Genomic DNA, 20322 nt, shown 5'->3' on the forward strand with positions numbered 1-20322 from the left:
GGAAACTGACTTTCCTGTGCACTGAAGGCAGCGGGGCAGGAGGCCGCTGGGTCAACACAGTGCGGTCGGTATATGTAAAGGCGCCAGTGCCCTCCATAACTGCCAGTAAAGCCAAACATCCACTGCTGACATCACTCTGTTCTTTCAAATGGAAACTGTTTCTTTAAGTATGCCAAGCAGTGGAAAACAACCACAGTCAGCACAAATAACACATGACAGACACATAATTTAGTTGCACTACTAATGTGTTGCAAAACTGTTTGTGTGTGTGTGTGTGTGTGTGTGTGTGTGTGTGTGTGTGTGTGTGTGTGTGTGTGTGTGTGTGTGTGTGTGTGCGTGGTTGTGTTGTTTTTGGCCTTATCATTCATTTGTTTATCAGTTGGATATAATGTGTCTTTTGTTTGTCATTCGCACCGTGGCCATGTGTCCACTATCAGTAGCACTGATCAGCAGTGTGCTGCATTCTTCACTAAATCTCACAATCCTTGCCCTTTGTCCACTCACATGGCAAGGGGAAAGTGCACATACCCACTCCGTGTTTTACTATTCATCCTGCAACGCTGTGCTTGCTTGTTTCTACTTATTCCTGGCTATTTGTAATTTGCTGATATTTATTGCTTTCACCCCCTCCCCTCCAACACTCTCAGACTATTGGAAGCAGAGCAAAATAAATGGTCTGTGTCCTCCAGCCTTGCATAGCCAGTTGCACGATCACATGAGCACCACAGGGACGATGTTGTGTGTTCAGGGTGACTTAGTGGTGGTGTACTTGGGGCTACACAATCAGTTCCAGAGTTTATATTTAACTAAGCACGCAAAAGAAACAGGAAAAAAAATGGCAGACCAAAGCACTGCCGGCTTGGCGTTTATTATCACTGCACACACAGATATGCATAACAGAGATACATAGCCCAGAAAGAGAATGACAAGAGGTCACTGCTGTGCCTTTTTGTTTTGTTTTGTTTTGTTTTTGTAGTGTCATGCAGCACGCCAGGATAAATATTTCACACTTCCAGGCATCACTCTGGACATTTCCCACATTCAGTGGACTTGTTGAGCAGGCCTGTGAAAAAAACAGGAGCTTTGTAATGAAGATGAGTGATTTGTCAGGTATGTGCTGAACAATACAAAGAGAGAAAAAAAAAAAAACCCAAAACAAAGCAGGTGATTACTCAGTCATCTAAACGTCTGACATCATTAGTGGTGCAGCAAGACAAGCTGGTGAGACTGGTGTTGTAGAATGGGAAGAGAGAAAGTATTTATTATTGTGCATCTGGTACTCTAACTACGAAGAATGTTGTAATCGTGCAACAGGTTTGAATAGTTTTGAGAAGATAGATTGAGGATATATTTATAACCTGACCTCTTTTCGGTTTAGTCCTCTGTGGGATCCTGTTTCCAGATTCTGACAGAAAGAGGAAGTTTTTTTATGCATGAGGGTGAGAGAGGGGAAGAAACAGAGAGAGAGAGAGAGAAAAGGAGGCCCTACGACTGCCCCAAAGTAAATGTAGGAGGAGTTACAGGGGAAAAAACTTCCTCGGTCAGTGGCACGCTGTTTCGGATCGCCTTTGAAGCGACAGGCACGCACACAAACCCACGCATACACCCACATTCTCACTCACTTCCACACTTTTTCCGCTGTTTCCTTTGCTTTCACCCGCGGAGATTGACAGCACACTGAGCCGCTGTCATGACGCGCAGCTCACCGGTTACCGCTCACGGTACATTCATTAGATATGTTCTGCCACGCACACCAGGAATGAACTGAAAAGACAGAGCTGGCACCAACAGAGAGGTAAGAATGTGCTTTTAGCTGATCTTTAAGTTTCGTGGTGTTATAAACTTTATTCCGTTGGGCAGTCGCTGCTGTACTTTGTACCATGAGGCTGTTGTCAGTCTCTAGTGAAAACGGTAAACAGTTTTCTGAACGTTTGAATGAGCAGTGTCTGCCAAGTAGTGATTTCAGTTCCTCGGTTTCACTAATCGTTTGACAGTAAATAGTTACAGATTCTTCCAAAAGGCCAGAAAACTCAATTAAGCGGCAATCCAAAGGCTTCTTAGAATCAGACTGTAATGAACTGTGGAAATTATCCACCACATTTTGCAGTGATCCACCACAGTGTGTGTTTAAGGGATCCAAATGTCTCTGTGTAACTGTGGGAATCTCCCTGCAGGGAGCTCTCTCCGTCCCAGACACACAGGCATGTGAGTGAGTTAACAGGGGGTTATAGTCTAAACTTAGAGCTCATAACCCCTGTCTCACATTTCTCTCTGCTAACTCCTCTCCCACATGTTTGCCGTCTACCAGCCTACGTTGTACACCCAGAGACACCTCACCTCAAACATCTCCTGCATAGTCATGCAGTTGGACGCAGCCACACACACAGCTGATCACACCATATGTCTCTCATTATGCTAGATGTTATTGTCATGGCCCACAGAGTGTCACAATAGTGTACCAGGCTGTGGCTGTGGCTTCAGACTGTGTGGAGACTGGGAGGTTGTTTAAGGTATGTGGTCATTAGTTACAACAGCCCCTGTTATTACAAGCAATGCATGATGTGTCTGAGGCTTAACAAGTCAGCAATCAAGCATTGTTTATAAGAGACTTTAGTGAAGTGTTGTGACAGCCTCACTCAGAAGAAGGGTTTGGAACACTGCCGCTTAGAGGAAACAATAGTTTTATCTAAAGGTGTTTGGTAAAGAGGATTTACGTGACTTGTATAATCAAATTACCTTTTTTATTGATAGTATCTATGGTTTTATGGAGACAGCTGCTGTTAGCTTTTGATGCTAACAACGGCCTGTGCATGTGACTGCACATATGAGCTTGGAGACCAGTCTGCGTTTATTAGATTGGATATTTGTTGAACAATGGCAAACAAGCAGGGCTGTACAGAGAGCGTCAGGATATTCCCTGCTATGGCTCCTGCTTGTTTACAGCTTTCTGTCTCACCAGGCACGCAGATTCAGTCATGAAGAAGAGGAGACCAGTTACAGACAAGAATATCAGGCCTCTGCATCGCCTAATTTTGCGGAAGCACTTGTTTTCCAACATCAGTGATTGCATCTGATGGTAGCTGACACGAGGCGTGTAAGGCATCAGCTGTTTCTATCACCTCATTACATCAATTGGCCCCTCCATCTCGGTTAACGGCGTAATCTGCAATTTGCTGTGTCTGCCGGCAGTCATCAGATACGTTTTCAAAGTTTAACTTGGATACTGTTCGGGTACAAAAACAAAATGCATAATTCTACTCAGGTTTACTCTCCATATAAGCTTATTTTTACGGCATGTGATGTTTGTGTCATCAATTCAACACTTTTTGGTAGTTTTATTCACTTTCCATTTAAAGTGTTGGAATAGATAAGTATAGATATGTGCACATTGATTTTGTGGGAAACACCCTTTGCTGTAAAACCTACTGTAGTATTTCAGTTTCAGTAATTTTTAAATTAATGTAAAGTCCCTGTAAAGACTTCTCTACCTCCTATCTGATAATACACAGTGATCAACCACAGCTGACCAGATCGACTGGTCAGCTGTGGTTGATCTGTGTGGAATCTGCATCTTCTCCATGTCCCTGTGTGATTTGTTCTGGTAGAGCCTGACCCATTTATTGACGGGTAAATATTATCAGCTGGTATTGGCTTTCTAACAATACCGGCATTTATAACAGCTTATAAATAATATTTTATAATAATCAACAATTTTAAGAGTGTTCACGTTGCATAGTTTTTCCACCAGAAGGCACTCTGCAAGTTTCCTTTTGGGAACACACATTTGGAACGCCACAAAAAACCAATAACAGCTGATCTGAGTAGAGTCGTGCAGAACGTTAGTGGGTAACTACAGGTAACAAATGTTAGGGAAATGTATGCTTCAGTGTCTGAACGAGCAAAAAAACAAACAAACCCTGATATATCAGGATTCAATCTTATCATTATTGATCTTAAACATATTATATCAGTCGGGCTTGACTCTGAGCACACTGGCCTCATACCACAGTCCAGAGACGTGCATATTTAGGTGATCTGGTGATTCTAAATTGGTTGTGAATGGGACTGTCAATAGTTGTCTGTTTCTTTGTATTAGCCCTGTGATGGACTGCCAACATAGGCCCCAGCCGTGTCTGCCCCTGAATTGGATAAGTGGTTAAGAAAATGGATGAGAGAGATTAAAAATAGGAAAGTGATTAGTTACCATTAAGCTTTTATGTTTAGCAGTTATAATTGACATAAACACTGTCAATTATAACTACTTCTGTCTATACTCTGCATGTTGAAGAGAAAATCATAGTATGGGTAACTGTGTTTTTTATATATGTTTTAAGAATGGAGAGAATTTCACATTCTCAATGGAGCCATTGTTGTATTATTTACCGTGTCCCTCTCTGATGGTAATGGGTCACCTAAGGTCAATTATTCTAATTTTCCCCTCCCTTTGATGCGCTTAATTATCAGGGGTGTCTCATAAGTGAGAACAATGGCGTCTATCACGATCTTCTCACCACGCCATCTCTATTTTCAGCATTCAGCCTTTTTTTTTCTCAGTGACCTCACACTGTAGAAAGAGGCTTTTCTGTGGTGCTCTTGTCATATCACTTTGCCATCTGATGGTAGAAAGCTGAGTTGGGTTAAACTCTGTGTTGGAGATGAACTGATCCTCAACCTGTGTCACCAGGAAACTCTTACCCCCACTTAGCACTGACCTTGCAGCCTGTCCCTCTATGGAATCACCTTACTGTGTATCAGCAATACGTTATCCCAGCAACAAACGCGCACACACACACACACACATTGTCTATGTGACACACATTCTGTGCATATTTTCACTGACACACACAACACATAAGAACGCTATCACTGAGGCCTGCCCCCCCAACCCCTACACACTCATACCAATCGCAGAGAGTGCTTTGTGCATTCACTGACTGGCTGGGCAGTTACTGGAGAGAGAGAGCAAGACTGGTGGGAGGGGGAAGATGGAGACAGCAAGACACAGAAATATTAGAAAGAGAAGCAGACAGATAGAGAAGAAGGAGAAATTAATACTGGGGGGGGGACATTAGAGACAGATCCTAACTGGTGGGAAGACAGACTGAGCAGGGCAGGAAGGAGAGTACAGAAATAGGAAGGGAGCCGGGAATTGTCCAGTAGAGAGGAAGAGAGGGAGTTGTTGTTGTTAAAGAGACTGAGAGGAACTGATGGGATGGCATTGATCTCTGGGAGCTGCCGACTCCTGGGCCAGATGGCGTCTTGTTGCTGCAGACCTCTCCTCAGCTCCTCCTGTTGCGGACCGCTCATCAAACTGTGCCTCTCCTCATTCACAGGTCGGTCCCACTCCGTTCTCTGTGCTCTGCTGCCATGAGCAACTGCTACAGTCATATAGGCAGGAGCAGTAATCAGTATACAACATGGGTAATACACTTAGCCAAGAAGGTAAAAAAAAAAACAAAAACAAATAAAAAGGGGGGAGGCATGGTGTGTTTCTGCACTGTGACTGCATGACTTTGCTTGTGTTGACTCAAGCAGTCCCAGTGGTGCTAACTGTCCTCCGTGTTGTAGAATGGAAAGAATAGGCTTTTGTCCTCTTAGGCATAATGTCATGTTGCATACTGTGTTACTAAATTGTGTGCTCCCATTGTTTTGTGAATGCTTTGCATCAAGATAATGATGTTCTTTTGTGGTTCTGCACTGACAACACATGTAAAAAGTGGAATTCTAATCTGAATTATTACAGTTTTTTTTTCCTTTTTAAAATTTAAATTACGTCTGATGTTGTGACCACGGTGACATAAATGTGTGCTCTGAGGAGTCAGGGGCAGAGGAGCTGAGTGTGTGTGTATGAGTAAGCCTGGAGGTCTTAATGATGTCAGTGCAGTTGTGTGTCCGTGCTCGGCCTGTGTGTGTTTAACGTCCGTGTATACCCTTAACAACTCCTCAAACTAACGAAAAAGCTCAAGTATACCTCCGTCTCCCTAAGTGATGTCAGCACTCTCCCCACCCAGAAACATATTTGTTTAAAAAAACCAGAAGATTCTTCTCTTCCATCTGTAAGGTAAAGCTACACCCAGGAGGATCTTGACTTAAAGACTAAAAATATATTAAAGGACTAAAAGCAAATATTAAACTCAACTCATATATTTTTGTTTTGTTGAGTTTGCAAACCCTCCTTAATGAACCTTGATATGAATAAAATAACTTCCTGGATTCTTTGCTGGTTACTTTTTAACACTTCCTGCCAGGAAATGGTCTACCTTATAAGTATTCAAAAAGGTGATTAATGAGGATCGTAATGAGATTTAGGGTACTGATAAGCAACATTTGTTTGATTTATTTATTTTTTTTAAAGATAGGTTAGCTAATTGCTAAGTGACTGCTGGCTGTAGCTTTGTATTAACCAGTAGATGCAGGAGTGGTGGATCAAAGAAAATACATTATGCATGTATCCCCAAATTTTTAGACTATTACTGTTGTGATATTTAACGCTGTATTGCTTAGGATCATAGAAACAATTCAATTTTTTCAGTATTGTCATTGCTTTTCTTTTTCCAGACATCTCTCCTGCCGAACTGGATGCTCTATGGAGGGAACCGCCATATACTCTCGGTGGAGCTAATGAACACTTCCCAGGAAATGACATCATGACTCAAGGTGTGTTAGCTATGTTGCACCAAACAGCCGGATGTTTGGAATCAGTTTGAAATCATAACATTATTAAGTGCCCGATTAGTTTAGAGTACAAATAAGTCATCAGCATTCATGTGAGAAGGAGCGGTGCTGCTTGCGCCGTGTTCAAGCAGAGGAAGTGTTTGGGATATCCTCCCTGCACAATGGAACAAACCAGGGACAGCCCGTATCAACTTTCCTGAAAAAAAAAAGCGTGTGCATTCAGCTTGCTGCAGGTTTAGAAATGATTAAGATCCTGTTTACTTAAATGGCTGGCACAGAAAAAGTGCTAGAGTAATTGGTGATATGTCTAAAGCTGTAATCTACTAAAGTATGTAGCAAATGAGTTTAAACTGAGCATAAAATGAAAAACTTGACAAACAAACATTTCTTACAACATCCGGCTCTGGAAGATAGGATGGGTGGTGTCAGTTGACGGACTACTGTGGATTTTTGTGGATATATTAGAAAGAAAGTCTAGAAACTACTTTTAAATTCATGAGTTCATCCTGTTCAAATACAGACTGCAGCGTGTTGTTTTTGTAAATAGCAAAGAGCGATTGCTATCTTGTGTCATCTGGTAACATTCCCAGTTTAATCTCCATGCCAGTCTGGAACATGCATTGCAGTAGCAATCTACTCTTAAAGCCCTTGTGTTGTCTGTTTTGATAAAATAGTTTCCACATACAACATCCACGTCTCGATTACACCTCAAATGTGAAAATGCTGTTTAGGAAACACTGCCTTAACCAAAAGTACGCTGAGTTTCCTCTCCTCATTTTCTTCTTGTTTAAATTTTAAGATCTAAACTATATTCAGGAACTGTTTCATGACTTTATTTCCTCTTTCAGGTGCTGGTGAAGAGGAGGATGTTGCAATAGTAATATCAGGTGAAGGTACGGTGGAGCCTGACAGTTACTGGAAGAAGAGGAAGGAGGCCTTCCTTAGAGGAAGTACCGTGTCACTGGGAGACAAATTCTCTTCAGGTACACTTTGTGGCGCTTTTACTCGAATTATTTGCCTGGATTGTTTTGCCTTATTACTGGAAAACCTGCTTTCGTATAAGCTTTGCTAAACTAATTTCATACACAGGATCGTTTCCCATGCATATTATATTTATGCATACTGATGAACAACATTCCCCGTCTGCTAATGTTTTACTCACTCAGCATTTTAACTTCATCCATCATTTTCCCTCAGGTTCTTCCTCTCAAATGGATTTAAATGGCCACACTGAGTGTCCAGTAAAAGGCCTAATAGCTTTGTTATTCCTCTGAGGAATCACATTGTGCTCACAAAGCATCTTCCTGAAATATAAGCTCTCAGAGAAAATATTTGACAAAATCTTGCTTTTTTTTTTTTTTTTTTTTTTTTTTGATGAAAATGATGTGTTTTTATTCCGGTTTCGGTTTTATGTTTTACTTTTTTGGAGATACTCTGAATAGTGGAACAAAAGGATTTAAAATGCCCTCCATATTTATTCCTGGTTAGCTGTAGCTCAGGTAGAGTGGGTGATGTACTAACTGGAAGGTTGGTGGTTTGATTCCTGGCTGCTCCAATCTGTGCTGTAAAGTATTTTGGGGCAAGATACTGAACCTTAAGTGTTCCAGTGCATTCATCACAATGCGAATGTGCGTGAATGGGTGAAGGAAACATGTTATATAAAGCACTTTGAGTACAATATAAGTGAAGTAGAAAAGGCTAATTCTTTATATTCCTCATATTTCACTGCTATAACCAATTTGAACTCAGTGTTGATAACCCCAGAGCGCATTTTGTCCTCTTGCTAGAAATTGTGCTACTGTTCACCGGACGACGGCGTTCCAGTGCAGATTCTGACCGGACCCTCCAGGAGGCGCTACGCACACGACTCCGAGTGGTGGAGAGCAACAGCCAGGACGTCATACAGCTCTTCAAAGTGAGTCCCTATGATGAAGACGACACACAAGCTTCCCTACACTTCTAAACTGTCTGATATAATAATGAAAAAGTAGTATATTTTTACCATATAATGATTTCATATTACGCAGTATTATATACTGTACATGTAATGTGCACTTTATAGAGATGGCTTAATGACTTTTTACTGTAACGTGAGACTTTGTTTCTGCAGGACTTGTCTGCACGTCTGGTCTCTGTCCACGCTGAGAAGGATAGCTTTGTACTCACATTCAAAACTGTAGAGGAAATCTGGAAGTTTTCAACATACCTTGCACTAGGTAGGACTAATAAGCAACCTTCTGGATGACATTTCAATGTCTGTATTCTCTCTTTTTCGTCTTTGTTGTGCCATCATCACAGTAATAGTACTGGTTGGCATGAGTATAAGCAGTAGTATTTCATCTGGTGTTGCATGTGCTCTTGCCCAGGCTATGTGGCTCGTTGCTTGGAAAACTTCCTCTGCGATCCGTCATTCTGGTTGGACCCAGAGCTGCTCAGTGACTTGCAGATCAGTGTGACGGTGGATGAGGAACATCTGGCCACACTGTACCTTGGACTTTTACTCCAGGAAGGTCAGTAGTGTTGTAAGCGCAGTAATTCATGTCACTGAAATGTAAGGGTTTGTTTTATCAGGCCTGGCATTGCACAGGGATAACATGTGGAGGGAAAAGGTTAAGCATCTGTAAATAGAAATGAGATCCTGTCAGTAAATCAGTGATCCGAAGTCTATACTTTAGACTCTAAAGCTGCTGCCTGTATTTCAAAATGTTAATCTATTGATTCATAATGAGATTTAAAAAAGAAAGATAAAGTCAAATGAGTCATTGTCAGAGTAAGCTTGAACTTAAGTAGTTAATTATAGGATGTTAACTGAGTTCACTGTGATTTGATCCCATTATTTTTAATCCATTTCTTTGTGACCCCAATTAAGACTTGAATGAACAGGTTGCCTCACATAGCTTAAGTAAAATTGTAGAACAGACCCACCTCATATGTAGTGGAAGCACTTTTGTGCTGTGCGGAAACTAATTTAGAAACTACGATACACTTTTAATCAAGTCAACATTATAATCACACTTTTATTCATATCAGGTTTATAGAGTTACTGTTAAACCAAAATCCCAAATTTGATCTGCTGTTTGAATGCATTAGACAACGACATGAAGTACAACTTACTGTGCTGTTCTCCTCCATGAATGTGTATCGATTCCCTCCTGCCGGGGCGGCACAGACATCCCTTCTTTCTCTTGAACATATCCTTCAGGCAAAATGCATCATGGGAATGCATAATAGGACTGCAATGCTGGCAAATAGTGGTGAAAATTACATTAACTTAATGGGCCAGGTTATAAAACATCCATCTTTTCCCAGTGACTGAATGAGGGCGCGGCAACTCTGGCAATTTTGCTGATTTTGAACTTAAGTGCAGTAACGTTTACCAGCATCATAAGCAATGACTAAAGACGGGTTTTGTGTTTCTTTGTGTTTCGGGCGGGGGAATAGCGAAGCTGATTCTCTCTACTAAAAATCAGTCTCCTTCCAGGATCCTGCTTTGCTAAGGCGCTGTTCACCAGAGCCGACAATGACGAGGATGAGGAGCAGCTGTCGTTCCAAAAGAATGACCTCTTGGTGGTGAGGGACACGGGGCAGGACGACATGTGGGAGGGCACCTTGCTCACCACAGGAAACCATGGCATGGTGCCCGTCACTGCCATGCAGCCCCTGCCCTACCCGTTCTATCAGTAAGTTGCTATCTGTTCCTCAAATTGACCACTTCACCTATGTGGAGTACAGTATTTGTTAAATTATACTTCCTGTTTGGTCAGGTGGTTCCTGAAGAAGTACCCAGTCTATGCTGGATGCTCACAAACAGAAAGGGAACCATTTGAGCATCCTATCGGTAAAGCTTTGCTATCACATACAGCATACTGTAACCACAGTGCCTGTTGAAATGTAACTGCGTAACTAACTGATATACCCTCAAATTCCTAATCAGTGTGCTTAAAAGTGTTGTTTCTTTTGCCCTTCACCTCATTAAATGCCTCAGTGACTGGCTCCTGTGTGGCAGTAGCTGACTACAGCCCAGTGGGACCAGATGAGCTCCCGCTCAGCCAAGGTGACGTTGTGGAGATCCAGGGTCTGTTGCTCCGAAGCCTGGGTGTTTTCATAGGACGACACACTTCAACTGGATGCCGCGGCTTTGTTCAAATAGCTCACGTCAAGCCTCTCAATACTGCACCCTTGTAAGAAAGTCTTTTTTTTTTTCTTTTTTTTTTTTTGTAAATCCAGGCAGTGGCTTAAACTAGCTGGTCTCATTGTAACATGTTTCACGCTTCACCTGAAAATCACTTTATCGCAATACCATCTACATTCCTTGTGTCTTGTTTACAGTCTTCTGCTAATCTTTTATGAAATCCTATTTCGAGGATTCACAGTCTGGACAGGGCGGATCAGGTGATGAGGCCTGGATAATCATAATGCTGCCTTTGTTTCCGTTACACAGAGATGGACAATTGGTCTTTCTAACCGAGGAGGAGAAAGCCAGCCTTGCTCAGGTTAACCCTTGCAGTTCTGAGCTGAGCGACAGCGGCCTGCTGGAAAGGCTTTTCTCGACTGACATCAGCTCCGTTTACAGGCTAGGTAAAGGAATGACTGGGCTCGCTGAGAAATGTTGCACTTTTAATTAGCTAGGGGAAAAGGGAGGGATCGTGTCATCGAGGCATAACTGAAATACAAGTCATGTTTGTTTCCTAAATAGCGGCGGTATTTGTAATTTATTCTGGGAAAGATAGTTTCCATCTGTGCTTCCAGCTGGAAAATCAATGCTGAATTGATTTACCTTGTGTGTTTCCAGATAGGCTGGATGAAACCGACTTCATGTACATTAGGAGTCGGCCAAAACATGGTAATAACTTTTTAAGAAGAAACCTGACGTTTACGATGCTGATGCCTTTGAGCAGCTTGAGAAAGGATTTATGATTATACCTGTCGTCTTTACAGATCTTAAAGGCCTTACGAGCGCTCGTCAAAGCATCATGTCAGAGAGAAGTGGAGTCACACCCACCCACCAGTCGTCCCCTCGCCAATCGCTCTCTCGCTCCTCTCCTCATCTGTCCCTCTGTCACTCTCTCAACCCTCTGCCACGAGAGGGAGAGCGCCTGTCCTTCACCCTGGATGACACATTCAGAGAACTGGACGAGTTCCAGGAAGATCCTCCTCTTTTCTTGGAAGAGAACAGCTGGGATGGGGAGGAGTCAGAGAGCAGTGACCCTACACTGACTCTACTCAACCAGGAACACTTCCAGGTCTGCCTCATTTATTACATTACTCAAGTCTTTCTTTCTTAGCCATGTTGAGCTTCCTGTGTCTGACTTTCATTAGGACATTTGCCCTCCTGTTAACTCGGTTAATGCCTAAAATAACTCTAAAACCCTTTGTTTGTTGTTTTTTACCCCCAGGATGCTTTCTTGCCCCTGTATGACCTGCAGTATTCCTTCCTGTGGGTGACTTTCAGCGGCAAGACTGAGGACGAGCTGTCAGGTCACCTTGAGAGTGTCAGAGAGTGTGCCAAGAGAATGGGAATGCACTGGGCGCATCGGCGGGCATGCTTTCTCCTGGGGAGACTATGTGCCAGGAAGCTAAAGTTCTCACAGGCATGTTTTTGTTTTTTTTTTTCATTTGCATTTACCATAAGTGTGCTTTGTAGGCTGTATGATTACATACTTTAGTGTTTTCTAAACAGAGATTTCAAGGCAAGTTAGCCTGTAACAAGACACCACACATGACCATTTACATAATATTGTAATAATAATAATGATGCTTTTTGCAGTGTGGAGAGAGATAAAATGAAGTGCACAAATTATTTGTCGCACCTTTTAAATGAAAATAGGTTTGAAACACCGAATTTTGCTGCAGTTTTACTTGGTGGAACATATTTGTTTTCGATCTACACCAGTGTACAATCTTTTCTCCCCAGGCACGTGTATACTACGAGGAAGCTCTCAGCGTCAGTGTCGACAGCTTCTCTGATGTTCAGCTCCTGGTTGCCCTCTTCACAAACCTCACTGCTATTTACCTGAAGCAACGCATGACTGACAAGCTGCCCCAGACTCTGGAGAAGGCCAGCGCCCTGCTCCTATGCCTCCCCTGTCGTTCCTTCACATCGACCGATGAAGTCGAACTGCTCAAGGTGCTCCTGAGGAGATCGGTGGTGATGGTGGACAAGCACCTGGAGGCTCGTATCTGCTACCTCATGTCCACCCTCTTCCTGCTACTCAAGAAGAGCGATGACGCTCTTCCTTTTGTCGAGCGGCTCCAGTTTCTTTCGCTGACTCTGTCTGCCGCCGACGGGCAACCGATAGCTCCTTTGGATCTCAACTGGCTCCTCAGCTGGCTCTATCACTGCAAATACATGCCTTACTTAGCACTTGCCTCGCTGAGCCTGGATTCGAGACAGGACCACACTCTCTACAATGTCTTTCAGAGGATTGAATTATTTATCAGGAACTCTGTTCGTTTGAACCCCTGCTGGAAGGAAGGAACCTCACTGCTCCCTGCTCAGATCGTAGTTTACCTGCAGCAGACTCTGGCAATAGCCGAGCGCGAGGATGACATGAAGATCCAAAGGGACCTGTGTTTGGGCTTGGCCTCAGTTTACCAGCAGTACGGCGCTCTTGATAAAGCACTGCACTGTGCTCAACGAGCTGTGGAGAAAGGAGGCCACATCAATGAGGAGGAGGGATTTGAGGCATCTGTGTTGCTTGGGTGGTTGCTGGTGTTGACAGGCCAGGCTGAGAAGGCCCAGAGTGTTCTACAACCACTGCTCACATCACTACAGGTACAGTGACCAGTGATGAACTGGTGAAGAATGACACACTCGCAGTGAATAATGTCTAAACAAACATGAATGTCATGGGTAATACGTGCCTTCGCATCTTTCTGCAGGGAACAGACAGTCCCACTCAGCGAGGTGTGATCCATAACCTGCTGGCTTTGTGTCTGAGGCGTCAGGGTCGCATCCCAGAGGCAGGATGGCACCTCCACTCTGCCTTGGTAATCTCCAGAGAAAATGGAAACCAAAGGAATCAGGCCCTGGCACTTGCCAACCTGGGGTGTCTGGCACTGGACGCGGGGGCGTCTTTGATTGCAGAACGCTTCCTGGTCAGGTCAGATCTTTGACATTTTTTGAAAAATCTGCCACAGTTAAGTTTTGACAGATCAAACAAATCTAGCGTCTATAGGATTATTTAGTTTTGATATAATCTTATTTTCTCTTTATTTTAGATCCATGTGCCTTTTTTGGGATCTCTGGGAAAGCCCGACAGATGAGGAGCACGTTCAAACCTACCTGTGGCTGGGGCGTAGCTACAAAGACAGGGGGCGGAGTCAGGACATCAGGGCATGCTATGAAATTGGGTTACTAATTGCACTACATGCCAAAAACCTGCACAGTAAGTACAAGTTCATCCATGAAACTTGCTGTAATGTACCTCCACTGAAAATGGCACCTTCAAGCATGCATTTAGGTTCATGTATTCGTGCACACTAACTACTAACTGCATGTAAACAGAGGACTTTGTATTAAAATTCAAGCAGGTATGACCAGTATGATTAGCTGGTTATGTTGATCTGAATTTTTCATAGGTCAGATGGTGGTGGCCAAGGTGCTGAGCCGACTGTATGCTGACATGCTGCTTTATGGTCAGAGCATTGTCTACTATGAGCACTGTGTGTCAGTGTCCAGAGAACTGAAGGATAAGAGACTGGAGGGGGAGTATCTGGAAAAGCTCAGTAGCCTCTACCTCACACTCAACGATGAGAGGTGAAGATTTGCGTCTCATTTCTATGATTCTGTCTCTATCTGTAACCTAACATTTGTGTCTTAGATTTTATGGTTTTTAATCGTGCATTCTGTGCAGGTCATCTCGTAAATCTCTCGACTACACCAAACAAAGCTTGAGAATTTCTATCGATCTGGGAAAGAAGGAGGAAGAGTCTGAGACCTGGCTACAGGTCGGACGCATTTATTATCTCGTTTATGAGGATGAGTTGGCTGACATGTATTTACAGGTGAGGAGTGTTGGTGTGTGTACAGTAGTAGAGGGAACTTTTTCCTTTCAGTGCCTTTTGTTGTTTCATAAATCTGGTATTCCTGGAATGTCGATATTCCACATTCCTGAGCAGCAAACAGTTCCCTTACTAAACAGTTAATGTTTTTACTTATGAAGTATAAAATAAGATCCAATGATAACATTTGATTACTTGTGTCTTGTCGTATTTGTTTTGTTTGCTTGTTTGTTTTTCAGGCAGCAGTAAAGACAGCCTTAAGGATGAATGACCCTCACTTTGCCATGAGCATCTATGAGGAGGCAGGAGATGTTTACTTTAAAGGTCACAGGAACCGGATGGCTTCACTGCCGTTCTACAGGGTAAAAGGATACTTCAAGTGTACTGGGTTTTTTTTTGTTTTTTTTGTTTTTTTCAATAACAACTGTAGAAAGTTTGGATTCTCAGTAAAATTACTTATATTTGCTTTCAGGATGGGAGTCTGCCGTTTGCGAGGAGCATCGATGACATCCACTCAGAGTTTCGATTGTTAAGTAAACTCACAGACCTGCTGATGAATGAAAAGGAGCACGAGGAGGCTCTGCAGTACGCAACACTGGCTGTCCAGGTCGCCAGCAAAACAGGTACAAAGTTGAGCCGTGCCTGAGCCTCATGTCTGTAATAATCCTCTCAATCCAGGTACAGTGTGGTATTTGTACTTGGCAAGATACTTTATAAAAAAACATTGACTTTTTTTTGCTTTAGGAGTGAGTGTGAATGAGAGGAGTGCTTACCATCGATTAGCTACAATTTACTACAGTCTGGAGCAGTATGAGATGGCAGAAAACTACTACCTGAAGTCGCTGTCACTGAGTCCGCCTGTCCTACAGCACCCCATGGAGGCTCGCTACTACACCAAGGTCTACTGCAGGCTGGGAAACTTCACTCTACACAAACTCAAGGTACAAGGGACACAGTTACAGTGTTGCATTGGGAAAGATAGAGAGAGCACATTCCTAAAATGATCCTGTGTGGGGAAGCGACCGCACCGCCCCTTATTTTCTCCCTCATCTCGCTGAAGTCAGCGTTCTCAGAAAGAAATGGAAAAAATCATCCCAGAAAGGAAAATATAATAAGAGTGTGTTCTGACTCAGGCATATTTAATATTACTCTGTTAAGAGAAACACACACGCTCACACTGTAATTTGTTTTACACTTTAACCAATGATTTAGTGGCAGTATTAAAAATCTGCTTGTTTTTCTGTATTAAAATGAACTTTCGAGAAATTACTTCTTCTGTTGGCGATGATCGATTTCACTGTCCAAAGCTGATGGCAAATGTAAGCTTTATCTTTCTATATGTCAAAATGACCTGCTCATGTTTTAATCATTGGCTGAGAAACAGTATCGCTTTCAGGTTCATCTCGTGGCGATGTAACCTTCAAATGTGGAAATTATGTGTTTGATTTTGACAAGACCAGCTCTGACCTCTGTTCTGCGTGCTCGCTCTACAGGATGCTTTTGATGCAGTGGGCTACTTCCAGCTGGCTCTGGCAGCAGCACTTGAGGACCAAGCTAACCCTGAGGCTCTGTATGTGGTGTACATGAAGTTGGCCGAGATCCATGGCAACCACATGCCCGATGCTGAGCTGTGCCAAGTTTACAGAGACAGAGCCCAGAGTCTGAAGAGAGTTTTGGCTGGATTGGAAGGCACTGCTGTTGGACAGGAAAACAAAGATGATGCAGATAGAGAGGCCGTCCAAAATATGGAAAGGAACTTGGATGCTGACGTGGGATATACAGAAAATTTGGTTAAGTCGAGCTCCTCTTTTTATTCTATACCTGAAAGTGTGACGAGTGAAGATGACTTGGCTCCAAGAACTCGTAGGATGCACGTGAAATCAGACAACAGATGCACAGACGCTAATCTTAGATTAGGTGCTAATGGGAAAACCTACCATAACTATCTTCCTGACTCAGTGGATGTGTCTGGCTCTGAGACAGATACCATCGCCAGTCAGTCGTACACTGAGAGCATTTTCACGGAGTCCTTCGATACAGCCAAGGAGGACATGTCAGACTCCAGCAGCTCTACTGACACTCTACAAACTCACCTGAAGCCACCTGAACATAACATTCCCACTCAAATACCTGTTAATCGCACAAGTGATGTCACAGGAGACGCACAGTCCAAAGACGCTGATTCTGATACTCAGGATGACGAAAACACCCTCACTAATGAGACTCCAGCTCAAACAGAGCCTGGTACTGACCAGCGTGTTGTTATAAACAATGATGAAGCTCTAAGAGAGGGCAAAGAGAGAAATGGTTGTGAGACTGGTGGCGCTCACGGTTAACACGCTGACGGAGGCACATAGTCTTTCTCCCTTTACGGATCTTGCCGGCTTTTGCTTCATCAGGTCACATGTGTCTTGGCAGGGAAAAAGCCACAGGGCACAAACCCAATACTGTAAATCTATGAGACAATTCGCTGATTTAGAGCATGTTCGTTCTGTCTTATGCAATCACAGGGCACTGTGCTTGCAATATATGTTTTGTACATTTTTGTATCTCTGGAAGATATGACACAAACATAAAAAAAAGTGTTATTTTCTTTGCTGAGTGTTGATTTTTATGTGGTTGCCCAATCAAATAAGAGAGGAATATGCAGAGTATGTGCATGTTTCCATAAGGAAGAACAGATATAAAACATGAATAATAATTACTGCTCATTTATACTACCAGCCGTTACTGCTATAATGGTTGGTAGTATTAATGATTCTTTGTGGTAGCATTTCATGGGCAGTGCCACACATTCCAGTATATGCATACATATATATAGTTAGGTTTCCTAGAAACCATTTCAAAACAAAGTTAAGTGTGATATGCTGTAAATGTAGAGGAAGTTTTAAACATAAGCAGAAGTATGTCTGAGTTATTTAAATACAAGGTTAGATAAAAATCATTTGCATACAGGTGACACGTGCGTTATTCAGCAGCTTACTTTCCTTAATGGAAGGTACAAAACCAACCTGATGTCAGAAAGAAATCACAATGTTCCAGGTGAGATTTTATGCCTGAAACCAGGCAAAAGGAGGACAGAAGAGTAAATGGTGTGAGAAAGTGATCCCGAATGCTCTGCAGCTTCCCTGCAGTGTATTCCAGTATATTTTGTCCCTGTGGCTTTGTTTCTTATGTGTTTTGGTTGATAGAAAGACCACCATAAACTGATGCAGACTAGGCACAATTTGGTGAGGAAATTGTGAAAATATGAAGGTTCTGATGCTCCCTGTGTTGAAATTGACCTTATTCCTGTTGTGTTTATTGTTATAATGGAAATGCAAAAGAAGGAATGAAAGAGAAAATGGTGCATTTGTTTACCATAATGTTGTCTTCATTGGGTTTATGTCACAGTGCTCAAGTAAGTTTCTGTTTTTTGACAACCGTGAAGTGCTCTTAGATGGCAAAGAGCATGCTCACAGCAGCTCACTTGATCAGTTAAGTCTCGAGCAGGCCAGTTTGATTGAGATTTAGCAATAGTAGGAGGAATGGATCCAAGTGACCTCAGCGTTTCAGGAGGGATCTTGGCCACAAATGCTTTTCGACAGAGTAGTGTGTCTTTGAAAACTGTGGTCTTAAAAAACGTTTTAATTTAAACCTGTAGGAGTAGTAGATGGTTAAAGAACTGGTTTTAATATAGCGGTTTTCTGCTGGAGCACTCAAAGCACTTTATGCAACATGTCTATCTAACAATGACATTCCTATGAACGCATCTAGAGCAACTTGAGGTTCAGTATCTTGCCAATGATACTTTGGCATATAGACTGGAGCAGCCAGGGATCGAACCACCAACCTTCCAATTAGCGGGTGAGCTGCTCTGCCTCCTGAGCCGGAGGCACGAACTGTATATCGCATTAATGCGACATAAAAGGAAAAGAGAATATCTTCCTCGGGTGACTAAGAAGGTGAAGAATGGATTCAGACTGTAAGCAAGAACATCCATAAGCAGAAGAAGCAGATGGATAACGTCATCTGGTTGGGCTGCATAAAGCCATCATAACAAAGATGAATGCACATTTGAGAGTTCAGCTGTGCAAAAGCCATTGATACTCGTCAACAGTGCCTTGTCACCTCACAAGAAAGCTCCTATTTTGCCTTTCTGCGTGGTTTGTATGTTCTCCCTGTGCCTGTGTGTCTTTCTGGATGGATAAAAGGAATGGATGCATAAAACCCATCCATATTTCATTGACATTCTTAGTCCAGAGACATGGATGTTAGGCTAACCAGTGATTATCATTCTGAATTAGAATGAATGTGGTGTGAATGAAGGCTGTGTACAGTATAATTTCCCTTAAATGTGATTTGTAATCAAAGTGCTCTGAATGGTCAGTAAGACCAGAAAACAGAGTGCATTAAATTGTAAAGGTCCATATATTTGTTATAATATAAATGATATAAGAATAGGTTTTGTATTAATCAGCTGAAACTTTAGTCAGCAAATTAAAAAATAAAGCACCTGATCATAATCAAGTATTTATTTATATAATGCACAAGTTTCCATTTGGTGAAGTACAAATAAAAAAAATAATTCAAAGTAAATATTAAAAGTCACTAATAAAGTTGTCTTTACATCAATCCTGAGCTATCCGATTTACAGTGAAAGCCTTCCTGATACTGATATTTTTTTTTATTATTGCTTATTTTTGCCAATGCTGGGAAGTGACCTGTTCTGTACCAGCTGAATTACAAATACAGGGAAGGCAGAAAAGAGCACAATAGAAATAAACTTTCCACCAAATGCCTGGAAACCACAAATCCAGGGTGAGCATAATGAAAAGTGTCTTTTCAGTCCTTTTACAAGCTTATTGGAATCCACTGATTGGGAAATACTATATTTACTAATTACATCAAGCCTAGTCAAATAAATGTTTCACAAGGGACATCACAGGAAACAGAAGTCTAAAATACACCCACAAAAGAGACTTCATTTCAAGTAGTTTGGTACTTCCCAGAGTGTGTTAATATAAACGGTGATGAAGATCTAAGTGAACAATGTTGGTGCCACACAGAGTGAACATGCACACTACACACAGTCTCTTAGCGGCACTCATATTTCTTTCATTTCCCCAAGTGTGTCTTTGCAAGAAAATTGACTCTAATGTTAGGAGCACATGGCGCTTATTGTGCAACTGTGATTTCATTACCGTAAATCTGTCATATTAAGTCAATTCAAACCATGTGCATTTCTAAATACTGCATTTATCACCAAATGTCAAAACAGAGAACATTTGATCTTATTTCATTTGATTATTTTTAATATGCTTATTCTTAATTTGATGGCAGCAAGAAAGAGGCAGAGGCATGTTTCCCACTTGCATCACCACTTGTTCAGTTTTGAAAGCCAAGTGTTTTCCATTTTGTCTTTTTAGTGGATGACAGGCCACTTTAGTACATCAACTGTTTTTGTGGTTTGGCATTGACTTTCTGATATAAGGAAAGCGTGCTCTTAAAAAGAGGCCGTCAATGGCAGCATGCTATGTTGTTCAGAAACCTGAATATGCCCTTCAGCAATATAAAGACTTTGAGAGATGTGCAAGTCACCCATGCTATGTGCACGAACACACTTTCACTCATGAAACTCATGCCTAAGATCAATAAGGACGA

At 42.2% G+C, this 20322-nt stretch overlaps 1 protein-coding gene across 3 annotated transcripts; it reads left to right on the plus strand.

Moving 5' to 3' along the window:
- Nucleotides 1-1549: 1549 nt before the first annotated feature.
- On the plus strand, nucleotides 1550-17272 carry sh3tc2 (SH3 domain and tetratricopeptide repeats 2). 3 transcript variants are annotated; one of them, XM_085474947.1, is made up of 23 exons: nucleotides 1550-1795; nucleotides 5334-5442; nucleotides 6559-6657; nucleotides 7524-7658; nucleotides 8463-8590; nucleotides 8786-8891; nucleotides 9042-9185; nucleotides 10157-10355; nucleotides 10440-10513; nucleotides 10661-10856; nucleotides 11117-11253; nucleotides 11468-11518; nucleotides 11614-11918; nucleotides 12072-12266; nucleotides 12590-13450; nucleotides 13558-13778; nucleotides 13897-14063; nucleotides 14257-14434; nucleotides 14532-14682; nucleotides 14919-15041; nucleotides 15152-15302; nucleotides 15424-15620; nucleotides 16173-17272. In XM_085474947.1, exons 2-23 carry the CDS (start codon nucleotides 5418-5420, stop codon nucleotides 17013-17015), a joined length of 4686 nt encoding a protein of 1561 aa, XP_085331073.1. In that variant the 5' UTR covers nucleotides 1550-1795; nucleotides 5334-5417; the 3' UTR covers nucleotides 17016-17272. The 3 variants fall into 3 exon arrangements, with proteins under 3 accessions (XP_085331073.1, XP_085331081.1, XP_085331064.1); XM_085474955.1 differs by lacking the exon at nucleotides 5334-5442; XM_085474938.1 differs by lacking the exons at nucleotides 1550-1795; nucleotides 5334-5442 and adding an exon at nucleotides 1819-5333.
- Nucleotides 17273-20322: the final 3050 nt, after the last annotated feature.

Source organism: Copadichromis virginalis, linkage group LG2 (assembly GCF_057382275.1).
Source record: "Copadichromis virginalis isolate Kocher_CV1m ecotype Utaka linkage group LG2, C_Virginalis_male_GT1.1, whole genome shotgun sequence".
NCBI lineage: Eukaryota > Metazoa > Chordata > Actinopteri > Cichliformes > Cichlidae > Copadichromis > Copadichromis virginalis.

Excerpts from the sequence above, each read along its gene's own strand:
- sh3tc2 (XM_085474938.1), top strand. The coding sequence starts at position 5,213 with ATGGCATTGATCTCTGGGAGCTGCCGACTCCTGGGCCAGATGGCGTCT. Across the intron at positions 11,254-11,467 it reads CAGCTCCGTTTACAGGCTAG|ATAGGCTGGATGAAACCGAC; the intron begins GTAAAGGAATGA and ends GTGTGTTTCCAG. Across the intron at positions 15,621-16,172 it reads TCACTCTACACAAACTCAAG|GATGCTTTTGATGCAGTGGG; the intron begins GTACAAGGGACA and ends CTCGCTCTACAG.